At 38.2% G+C, this 12,525-nt stretch overlaps 1 protein-coding gene across 1 annotated transcript; it reads left to right on the top strand.

The window, feature by feature from the left end:
* Positions 1-657: 657 nt before the first annotated feature.
* On the top strand, positions 658-8,479 carry LOC145488265 (QRFP-like peptide receptor). The gene has a single exon (XM_081467093.1). It carries the CDS (start codon positions 5,325-5,327, stop codon positions 6,285-6,287), a length of 963 nt encoding a protein of 320 aa, XP_081323219.1. The 5' UTR covers positions 658-5,324; the 3' UTR covers positions 6,288-8,479.
* The last annotated feature ends 4,046 nt before the right edge of the window (positions 8,480-12,525 follow it).

Here is a 12,525-nt window from a genome sequence, read left to right as displayed (position 1 = left end):
TTCTCATATCCCGCTGACATCCCTGTGACGGCCTGGGACACCGCTACGGGATTTGTGAACATTTATCCGAATTCTGAAGGTATTAACCTTACAAGGCATATGTAATGATTTATATACGAACTTCGTACTTAATGCAATTTTCACTATGTTAAGGATTACAGCGGTTTCTTAGCAATCATACAGTCGACTTTCAGAGCCAACAGTCCTGAAAAACATTAAGTTCTGATGGACGTTTATCATCTTCACCTCTTTGCCACAAGCCAAGTGGAAATTGCCTTAGGACATCTTAGCTGTCTCTAAATTCCAGAATACATGGAACATCTAGTCATCTAGCTTCTGTTAAAATACATCCTTGCTAATTGAAACTTTTGCTGAGTCAAAAACGGAGAATACTTTCAAATCCGGCTTAATTTTTAACGGTATCAGCTTCCACAGGTAAATTTGAAAATTCACGAAAGAAAACTCATTTGTTGTCATGAATTTGTGGAAAGCTCAGAACACATCCTCAAAGTTATAATGACCACAATGAAGTGCAATGAATGACCACAAAAACATTTTACGCACAGTCCTTTTCCACATATTTCATTTGGGACCACGGAATGATCAACACTTCACGCGTTTTAGTAGGTGGGAGGGGTATGTGCACAAATTGCTTGCTATCTTTTCAAACTTTTGTTACTTAAATAATATTTAAGGTATAGAGGTCGAACTTTATAACTTTTGGAAAAAACTACTCAGGGAGCATTTTGGTGTATCAATTATTTGGTCATGTGGCTTGACGTTTTTGTGGCAAACGTGTTTTCAGTGGGCGTTTCATCGAACTTTAGAGGTTTTTATTTCTTTTGAGGCTCCGCAGACAATAGAATAAACTTGCGCGCAATTCTTGGTCTTTCGTAAATTTTCAGTTTATGTACAGCAGGAAACCGTAGGGGTTCATTTACATTAACTCGATCGACTTTGCTACCTTGACAAATGCAACTTCAGTCACACTCACCAAGCAGCTCATTCGGAGAAGATGATGATTGCAACTCGTAGGAATGGAAACTGTATCTTTCAGCAAGTTTGCTGCAGTTTGGTACAGAAGAGCAACCTCCTTAGAGCTTACGGTTAGAACTATTTCACACAATTTGTTTATTTGACTTGCAACTCGAGTGGAAGCCTACGCGAGCAATTTTAACATGTTTAACAAATTTGGATTGCTAGCCGGTTGTGACAGAGTACCACCAAGCAAATATTACTTCTGGTTGGTTTGACTGTATAATTCAGCTCGCAGCTGGAAAATGATTGTGTTCTCTGAGTGTTTCACAAGCAGCTCTATGCTATTGAGTCAATTGTTTCCTCAAAAATAAATACTATTCTTATGCGAAAACCCATTCAACAAAAGATCCCGGTTTGAATTTCCGGAAATTTCCGGTGACGAATGAACGGCATTTTGCGAAATTTCCGGAAAAGAGCACAACCTTGCGAGGTAAGGCAGCGAATTTTTTCGCAAAATTTTTACCCTGAATTACCGTTATATGTGACTTTCCTCCCTGAAGTTCCGGAATTTTTGGTTGAATGATTCGCTTTTCGGAAAGTCGACATTTCTTTCTCAACGCGAGTCTTGTTGCCCATCCTTTCATATGAAAATAAGATTTCATTCACATGCAAATCAAACCCTGAAGCATGTAGTGCTTAAACGATAATCGTGTTTTAAATTAAGGATTTTATTTATTTATTTATTTATTAACTCATTTTCATATGAATTGAGTTGCACCAGGCCTCGCTTTGATAGGGAGGCTTAAGTTAACTCGGAAAGCGAGAGCAAAGAGATCGACGAAGCAGCGGGTGGTGGGGTTAGAGACGGAACGTCTGCCCGAAAACCCGTCGATCCTGAAAAACGCCCTCTGATTTTCATGGCTGAGTTCATTTCACTATTGATTGACAACTTGTCACTGAGCACTCAAATTATAGTTTTCAGGGGCGAACTCCTAAGCTAACCTGCATTGCAAGCGCTCTCGTACAAAGGGCGTCTTCCGCATTTTGTAAGTACGCAACTTGGAACGAGAGCAAATTAATAGACAAAGTAGGAATTTTTTTGCTATCGTTCCAATTCGCGCGAGGTCAGAATGCAGGAGAGCTTTTGTTATACCGGAACGCTTGTTACGCAGGCTGTAAGTAAATTTAAACATTTGTGTTTTTGGATCGTGTTCCCGATGACTATATATTCCAATAAATTCACAAAAAAAGTCTTGTTTTGTGAATTTGTGAAAAGCTGAGAACACATTCTCAAAGTTATAATGCCTTCGTTTGTTGGGTTTGTCAGCGGCCATTCGAGAGCATGAATGACCACAAAAAAATTTACACACACACAGTCTTTTTCCACATATTTTATTTGGGACTATGTACTGATCAACACTTGCTTATTATTTTATTAACCCGTTTTAGCACGTGGGAGGGGTCGGTGTGGGCTTGAAGTGCCTCCGCTGATTTCAAGCTTAAATAATATTCCATCTATAGCAATCAAACTTTCTGACTTTTCATAACACTATTCAGGGAGCAGTTTAGTGTGTCAGTTATTTGGTTACGTGACTTGACTTTTTTGTGGCAAGCATGTTTTTTAAGGGTGCTTCATCGAACTTTAGAGGTTTTATTTCTTTTGAACCTCCGCCGCCAAAACAAAGCACATGCGCGCAAAATCCCACCAGCTTCAGAGGCTAATTCTAAACAGGTGCAAGACTCTGTATTATCAATAATATTTCGCGGCCTCTTGAATAGGGCTGTTGAATTGAAAGGAGAGAGTGACATGACTTAAAATGACAATAATTTACACGGTTGGCGTTATCAAAACAAACGAGGAACGATTTTTCTTATTAAGAGGAGCACGTAATTGCTAGTTAAACTGTCAGTGATATATGCTAGAGTTTAATAAAACAAAATCATGAAGCCAATATATTCAGTAGTTTATTATCTTTGACCTACATTGAAAAGATAGGCAGAGAAAATTTAGAACAAAAGCAAGAACATTAAAATAAATTTTACGCTAAAAATTCAGGTGACAGTAGTTTTATTGTGAACACAGATGAATTGAAATTATATATTCTGCAATATTGAAATTTAGGTAACTACTCTCTGATATGTAAGTGTTTTATCAGACGTCAGCTTAAAATTATAAAGGCGGCGAGGCTTTTGTTAACTTAGTTTCCTCAGAAAAGAAAAATATCTATAAACTGACGCCTAATTAACTCACTGTCTGTTGACTGTGTGGGAAGCATAAACAGGATGCATTTGCACGATGTTATCGCGTGGAAACGCAAATATTTTCCATGCTGCAGACACCTGCCTTAAATACAACATAAAACTCTAACTGGGATATTATTGAGTGAAAAAGAAATATTACTCCAAAGAAAAAGCTAACAGGAAAGATATACAAATCCTTTCACGTTACTTAGTGAACCTGAACAACATAGAAGATAAGAACATAGACTATTACAGATACTGAACATAGAAGCCGTAGAACGTAGACGGGTTCCAGTCTGACCCGGTGTGCGCAGTCTTGTGTGCGCTAGAAGCTTTAACGGCTGCTTACAGACATAAAACACAGTTCAAATGATATCTTGATATCAGGAATGAATAGTATAAAATAATGGTTATGCTTCGAGTCTTCGTTTTAACTTGATTCGACATTCACCTTAACCAGCTGTTTGCAAGTTAAGATGGGCGAGCATTTTCTGTATTATGATAATTATAGCGGCGCTTTTCATTTACATGTTCTTGAGGCACAGAAAAAGTTGATCACGCTTGGTATTGAATTATGTCTAAAGGATGGGAGAACTAATACTGAACGAATTTAAGACATTTTACAGCGCTTTTAGTTTGCGTTGAATCCTCTTTATCAGACCTGCTTTTCCTGACTTGCATTGCAATAAGACGAACGTAGAAATAAAGGAAGTAAATTCAAATACTAAAAAGCTTAAGCTTCAACAAACAATCAGATTGTAAAAAAAAAGGGCAAGATAATAATAATGTGAAAACAGTCTTTACTACAAGGCAATTTATACCACAAGATTATTAAAAATCTTCCAGGTGTTCTTGAGCGACTTAACCTATGACATGATCGTCTTAGACCAGAAATATATACTTTACAACATTTCATGTTAGGCCAGAAATTCTCGCAAAACCGGCAAAACAGTGAATTTCAGAAGTATGTTTGACGTGCACTCTTAGAGAGAGAAATCTGAAACCACGAGGTTTTAGTAGAATATAAATAGAGTGTTCTTTCTCCTTACCAGTCTTAGCGAGTCGTATGAAAAATAATATGATGAGCCGGAGAGGTAACTGATATGAAATGAAATACAAATTTCGCCGGGTAAAATCCAAAGCAATCATGAAAGGCACATACGGGTTAAGCTGCTCCAGTCATCCTACCCCTAGGAACTGGAGGGAGTTTTAAGGAAAGGGATAAATAAGAAAGCAATTAAGCAGTTCTTTGTTCGACATCAACATTTAAACTTTTTAGTCTTTGTTTATGTTAAGAAAAGAAACGAAACGCCCTCTCCTCAGTCTCCCGTCTCCACCCAGATCTTTCTCTTTATGTGGACAGGTACAAACACTTTTTATAGAAACCTATAGAACTCAAGTTTTAATGAGATTCAGAAGATATCAGCCGTTGAAAAATTCATATGCAATGCACGGTTTGCAAAGAAGGAGCCTCTTTGCTAAGAGACTGACTTGAGATAATACTGACACGAGAAAACTTTATGTCTCTGCAGAATAAACTCATTTGCGGAGCAGCAGTTGATTTGGCGGTTTACGATGTCAGTATACTGGATATTAAAATTTCTAACTTTAAACTCCAATAAGCAGTCTCTGCTCGGGCATTAGGATAATTGAATTGAGCTCAGGTGTTGAAAGTCCTTTGTTCTCCATGACTTGTCGTGATGAAAAATTTGATGGAAGACTGTTTATCATAGACTACAGAATAAAGTGAAAAAAGGAAAACAGCAGTCGGTATTTCATCTGGCGCAGCAGTGAAATTTAAGAAAAACATAAAAAATTAAAAGTAATTTGTGGCACAAGTTGATAGGCCAGTTTCGGGTGGCGAGCTGCGCACGAAATAACAAGCCTAATTATTGTCGCAAGACTTATAAAAAGGCAGTGGATCTGCCTATCATTAGATTGTGGACATTGCCATACCGTATATGTTTTCGCGCAAATAACAACAACAAGCGAAACATTTATCCCAGCCGCTTCAGTAGCACATAAATAGAGTGACTTTAATAAGAGAACAAATCAGTGGAAAACTCATTTGTGAGCGTAAGAGCGGAAAAAGAAACTGAACGACAATGTCGGAAAACTTGAACTCAACGATGAATGGAACACAGCCATCGAGCTGCTACTGGAATCCTACAGTAGAAAAAATCGGCATGACCTTTGCTTACTGCCTGATTTTTCTTGTTTCGCTGGCTGGGAACACCATCATCGGAATAACTGTCTACAAGACGAAAACCATGAGAAAACCCATCAACTTTTTAATCGTGAACATGGCCATGTCCGATCTGCTAATTCCGATTTTCTTGATTCCTCGGGATATTCAACGGCTCTACATAAACTCCTGGCTAATCGGTGGTACTCTTGGCCAGGTCTTATGTAAGCTGGTTGCCTTCTTACCAAATGTATCCTTTGCTGTGTCGCTTCAGAGCCTGGTTCTGATAGCAGTGGATCGATTTGGAGCTGTGGCATATCCACTCCGTTCCCCACTCATCAGTTCAAAGCTGTGTCCGTTCTTCATTCTCGCCACTTGGATCGTCGCAATGGCTTTATTTTCCCCATATCTCTTCGCCCACAAGCATGTTGAATATCCAGGACGGTTGAAGTGTACGCTGCGTTGGAAAGAAGCCTTTGGAGAGTCCTCATCCTATGAGAATTACGTAGTGTCATGGCTTGTTACATTCACATTTATCCCGTTGCTCTTGATAGCCACACTTTACATTACCACCTATGTAAAGCTCAAGTCACAGAAGATTCCAGGTGAACAATCGGCGAACGCTGGACAACAACGCCAACAAAGGGAAAGCAATGTGCTAAAGATGGCCATTGCTATTGTGTTAGGGTTTGCAGTATGCTGGCTGCCCTTTGGTATATACTGGCTTCTCTCCATTTTTGTATCGGACATGTCGTCTTGTGGCTTCCGATACTTTTTCGTTGTTGCCAGTTTTATGACTCGCACAAATTGTGCCATGAATCCTTGCATCTGTTTTATTTTCAGTAGAAATTATCGTAAAGGACTTAAGACTCTTTTTAGATAAATGGTAATTGAAAACATCACAGTAACTGATGATACTTCTTAACAGTCGAGAGGATCAGTCGACCTGAAACTTGTAAAAAAACATGAATTTAAAACTGCTTTGAATTGTATTCAATGAACTCTGTAGCTTTAAGAAACTTTGCAGAACGGTTTTAAACCTTTCTTTGAACACTGAGTTTACAATCATTTTGTAGTTATTATGAAGACTCCATTTGTAATTTTCTTATATTAGAAGTTATACTTCGTTTTAAGTCTTGTAAATAATATTTATTTACCTCAATACTGCTTTCTATTTGATTCAAAAACTTTATAGAACGGTTTCTAAACCTTCTTTTGACAATTCCTGTGGCGTCATTTGTAGGTATTTCGTAAACTCGAGTTTTGTAATTTTCATTCATGAAAATTGTTCGGCCGTCATTTAAACCGTGTAAATAATATTTATTCAATACTGCTATTTGATTGATTCAACCTACTTTAAATAAACTTTACAGAACAGTATAAGTACAGCCGCTCTTTTGACAATTTGCTTGCCATCATTTGTAGTTTTCTCAAATTAGGAAACAATAAAGTGCGTGAACCTGACGTCAGTAATTCCAGTGCTGATTCCCCTTTCAAAGCAGTTCTAAGTCAGTAATATTCGATTTTTATAATTTTCCTCTCAGTTTCAGTAAACGAAATACAAGTAAACGCCCTCTCCTTGTGTCTTTTTTTTTATCGCCACTGTTTTCTGTTTGTCTTGAGGGTATTTCTGTCGTGGTCTTGAAGTCGAATCTGAACCTAATTCTGCAGTCAATCAGCCTTACGAAGCATATGTAATGATTTATATACTAGCAGTCTCTTTGAGAGAAAACCTCCTGGTTTTGTCCACTGTTGAGCTCAGTTTATATTTGTGTGTCAGTTGTTTCTGAAGCCACTTACGGGTATATTACGACCTCACAACGTGACCAGCTCCCAGTTAGCTTGACAGCTCAGTTGGTGGAGCACGGCACCGGTATCGCAGAGGTCATGGGTTTGAATCCTGTTCAGGCCTGAATTTTTATTAGGCTTTAATTTCGCAACTGCTTAAGTTGTGCGTATATAACTGCGATGATCAATCATGTCTTCATATCTTTCTCTGCAGTCTAAAGATATGATCTTTTATATATTCACTTGTAAACGTTGTTTTTGTTTTACAACACTAGGCCCTGCGGAGCAATTTACTAGTCCCTCTTGGTATTCTGTATTTTATTTCACAATTAGTCTTTCTATTTAATTTGGATGTCTTACATCGTAGTTTAATATTATTCCATGTCATGTTCTTATCAGGCGTTTGTTGGTTGAGGAGAGGGGTGAATAAGTTTGCTGATCGACGGATTTGGCTTAAAAAAGCACTAAATACAATGGTGCAAGGGACCGTAAGCGAGAATGCTATCGGTATACGCATAGGATCTGTAAAAGATCAGATCAGCCAAAAATAGAAACATCAATGACAATGAAGCAAGGCTAATTACTACGTATAAAGCTTAACGGGACAACGACATGACAGCGAGACGAGTTGGACTCTATCATGTCGTTAGTAATCAGCCTTGCTTCATTGTTAATTTAAAAAAGTGCACGGATTGCGGACATTCGGAGTTCTGCGATAAATTAAACGGATTCGCGGATTTCCAAAATATTGCGGATTGTGGATCGGCTGTGAATTTTGGCCTGGAGTCTGGACTCTGTTCGGATTGTGGATCCTAGACGAAGTTCGGATTATAGATCTTTTCCCGGCTACGGCCGGTATGTTAGTATTTTATCCACCTTATTTCTTTTTCCGGATTGGGCCTGGATTAGGTAAACTCGAGTTTTGCATTGTCATTGGAATAGTGTCATCCTTATGGAGCATGTTTGACTTCATTACAGATTTTGCGATTTGGACAAGGCTATCCACATCTACCAGTTTACCGAAGAACTTTTACCAAAAAACCTAAGTGGCAAATGCATTAGATTATTCATTTATTTAAGATTAGGACTCAGGTTAATGTCCGATGATCATGTAAATGTGAAGAGGGCCTCTGAACGGGCTCCGAATCTGTCTAAGACAGCTCTGGATTGTCTGAAGGTGTCTCAAAAACTTCCGAAAAAGTCCCGAAGCAGTTTTAATGATTTGTTCTTTTAAACAATGCGGTTTCGAATTTGAAGGAAAATATTGGCGGATCGACGGATTTGGTGTCCCTTACCGTTCACGGCCACCAAAGAAGTCAAATTTGCAATGTTCGCCAGCGCATCAAATCATTCATTTTATCCTCCTAGTACATACAAATAGTTTGAACATACAATTAGAGAACGGGTTGTCTCTCTTTTCTTTGTAAGTATGAAAGAGTATGCAAAAATGTAGTGCAAAGTAAGGTAGCCTGTTGTCTTTAAGTAGTGTATTTTGAGTGGTGTTTTTTTGAGTGATATCGACACATACGTTTATGCATTTGAGGTAAGGAAAGAAGTAGAATCGTTGAAGTAATAATCATAATCAAATATCAAGGGAATTAAAGTTATATAACAATTTCTGAGTGAGAAAAAAGGAGTTCTTTTTAACAATAAATATATCTTGACGAAGGATGTCAGTTTTTTGACGTTCCCAGATTCAACTCCTCCACGCTTTGTAAATAGCCAATTGGTCAGCCTCCCACCAGTTAGGGTTTTAACAAGTTTCTGTTTAATTCATAATATTTGTTTCCTTATTTCAGTGTCCACAATTAATAAAGCAGGGTTGTTAGTAAATCGCGTAACAGCGTAATGAGAAACCGCGTAACTTGATTTTCGTCTGTTTTTTTCTTTCTGATGCTTTGCAAATTTTTTTTAAATAAAAAAAAGATAAAAAAAAACAAGATCTAAAAAATACAAAAAAAGGTGAATAAGAACATGACGCGCGCTGGTTCTTGTTGTAAGGGAAAACGAAGGCAAAATATAAATCAAGTATTAGTAGAATTCCACTAGTATACTAATGCAAATGCTGCAATTTGATTGGCTGAGCTACTCGTATACTTTCAACCATTACTGCAGCGGCCGGAAGTCGTCTACGAAATGGCGACGCTCTTTTCGTTTTAACAAAGTTTTAAAGGAGTAGGTCACTCCAAAAACCGTGTATGTTTTTCCATCACCAATAAAAAGTTCACATTGAGTTGAGTTACTCCCCGTTGTTTTAGCTTCTGAAGTGGATGCGATCCCAATGAAAAAGAAGTGAAAAGTTCGACACCGGGAGCGGCCATTTTGAAAGGATCTTGAAGGCCAGGCCGCATATCCGTGACGTCATTCCGTCCGAATTGGCACAAAGCTCAAAGGCTAAAGCTCTTCTTTTCTGTTCTAAATTCAGTTGTGAGCTAAAAAATTCGGCCCGGGCTTTAAAACCGGAGCCGAAAAGGATAGGGAAAGAGGAGTGACTTTCCTTAACTTGCCTAGAAAGAAGAAAAAATTGCCAAAGAAGTGGTTCGAACAGCTACGTCGGGATGAGAGATTCATACCAAAAAACTCGAAAATGTGTATGTGTGCAACGAGCATTTCACAGACGACTGTTTCAAAACTCAATACCGATTTGAGCTTGTGGCTGGAAACACAAGGAGGTCATTGAAGAAAAATGCTTTCCGACAATTTTTCAACGGAAGGCCCTTGTAAAGGCACGTATTGCAAGCGAACGGCGCATCCCAAGGAACGAAAAGAGGTAGCTATCAGTTATACTTTTCATTTTTAAAAATCTTTTTGCCCGGCAGAATTGTCGTTGACTTGATTGGGTAACTATTTTTTCTGCGCAAGAAATCGAAGCTCATCGCTGGACTACAGGGCTCGAATTTCAAGATAAAACCTTGGGGCCAGCTGGCCCCTAAGTTTTCAGGTTTGGTCGCCAGCACAAGTGTTTTAGTCGCCAAAAATTTTCGACCCTTCAAGCAAAATATTTTCACGAAAAAGACGCTGAAACGACGTGAATCACGGGTCAGTTTCATGTATAATCAGTTTGCCGCTTTTTTTCTGTAACAAAAGGGAAAATGGCTGAATGAAATTCTTTTCTTCATTTACCAGTCTTACCAGTATTTATAAAAAAAGCTTCCATGTTACAAGCTTTAATTCATTATATTTCGTAGACTGGCGCTAAGGTTTTCGTGTTTTCGTGTTCATTAATGCATAGCGACTGCATGCGTTTTTTGGAAGTGATTTATTAAATTTCTTAGGGTACCGTGGGAACTTCAAATGCCCTGCAGATTTCTTTAAAATTACAAGTCAGACTAACCCGGTACGGTTTTCTTTTATCGAAGAAGTATTTTTTCGCTTTATAAATCTCTTTTTGTGGGCCAAAATCAGAGCGTGTTCAATAATCGACCTTGACAGCCAGGGATGAGTCACATGTAAAATACTTACAAATTTATAAATGCTGTCTAATTTGATTTGGAATACATCGGAAGAAGTAGTTAACTGTACATCAGTCCTATCTACATATCGACAATTACCGATAACAACTCCTGCTATAGCGAAATCCGATATCCGCTTGTAAATAATATTTTGCCTGAAATGTGTTACAATTTGTTTTCAATTTTATCAACAAGATTCATCATTAATTAAGGACAGTTTTTTGCATTCACGTCATTTTTGGGACTTACAGTTGCTAATGAAAGCAAATCTACGGTTAAAAAAATGAAGTTTTAATTTTACTGCATGCTTTGTCAAGTAACGAGGCGAGTATCAGTAAACACGACACATGCGATACGGATAAACACACTAGCAGAGTAAATTTTCCTTCATCAGCTAATGTTTACGCACGTAAAAGTTGCAGATACTTTTTTCTTCTATCCAAAATCTATTACATATGCTTAGCTTTCCAACAATACAAATTACAATTCTCACAAAAAATCTTATGTAATGATAAGGAATGTCGTCAATTTCACATTTCCCGTCAAAGACGTCGATTTCACTTCGCATCTTGCATGTAAAGTCACTGCGTATTTCACAAGAGTCCACGTAGTCCGTAATTGTAATGAAACCTGGCAAACACGTACGAGCACGGGCAAAAAGTATCCAAATTTTATAAGTAAAAACACAGACTTGTGAGGTGGAAAGCATTCGCCCGATTTAAACACACCATTGAAAACTCGTCAATTTCTGTGATACCAGAACTCCCCCCGCATTGAACCGCCAGTAAAATAAAAATGGAGACAAATCAGATCAAAAGCATTATACTGGGGATTTATTTAAGCCACCAATTCAATTCTGAGAGCAATATACAATTAAAAATAAACTTCCTCTTCCGCTAACTGCGTCCATTGCAATTGTACTGCAAAATGTACCTTCCATCTTGGTGACCTACTCCGGCTGTTTTCGGCAACAAACACATTCTCTTTGCGTCGGCATGTGTGCACATCTCTCACAAGTACACTACAGAGCATTTTCCAACCAATCGTTCCATTCAACTTGATTATTATCATCCCCGGAATCACTAGCACGTTCTAGCTTCAAGCGCAGCCATACTAAAGCTCAAAGGAACAAACACATTCTCGGACGGAATGACGTCACGGATATGCGGCCTGGCCTTCAAGATCCTTTCAAAATGGCGGCTCCCGGTGTCGAACTTCTCAGTTCTTTTTCATTAGGATCGCATCCACTTCAGAAGCTAAAACAACGGTGAGTAACTCAACTCAATGTGAACTTTTTATTGGTGATGGAAAAAATACACGATTTTGGGAGTGACCTCCTTTAAAGGAACATTTTGAAGCAAATGGATAAATAAATTCCTGGGAAGACTAAAAGAAAAACGTTAATGGTTTCTTGACTTTAAAAATCGTGAAATTATTGAAAAAATGATGGCGTGCGTACACAACTTCAATTTCAAATGACAATTCAATCAGAGCGATCTTTCTAAGGCACAAAGTTTAATACGTCGAGAGTAATTGGAAACGGTTCTTTGAAGTAAATGTTAGGTAGAATTCAGCCAAAACAATTAGATTATTCGCACTCGATTTCTATGAGGTGATAGTTGATTCGGCCTTCGGCCTCATTAACTATCAACTCATAGAAATCGAGAGCTAATAATGTAATTGTTAATTAGTATAAACCTACTTGCGTTCTATCACGAATGCCGTTCTCTGATTGACTACGCTACTCACTATCTATTTAAACAATAGAGTGTTCTTGTTGAGGAACTATCGGCTTATGGTTGCCCCGCAACTACAAGCCGAGCCCTCGTCCGTGAAGAATTTCCACGGACGAGTACTATCCATCCGGTATTTTCCTCGGAC

The sequence above is a fragment of the Orbicella franksi genome, chromosome 5, assembly GCF_964199315.1.
Source record: "Orbicella franksi chromosome 5, jaOrbFran1.1, whole genome shotgun sequence".
In the NCBI taxonomy this organism is placed as follows: domain Eukaryota; kingdom Metazoa; phylum Cnidaria; class Anthozoa; order Scleractinia; family Merulinidae; genus Orbicella; species Orbicella franksi.
The sequence above is the reverse complement of the archived record's forward strand: the minus strand, read 5'-3'. Positions and strand labels throughout refer to the sequence as shown.

Coding starts and splice junctions, on each gene's coding strand:
- LOC145488265 (XM_081467093.1), top strand. CDS start 5,325: ATGTCGGAAAACTTGAACTCAACGATGAATGGAACACAGCCATCGAGC.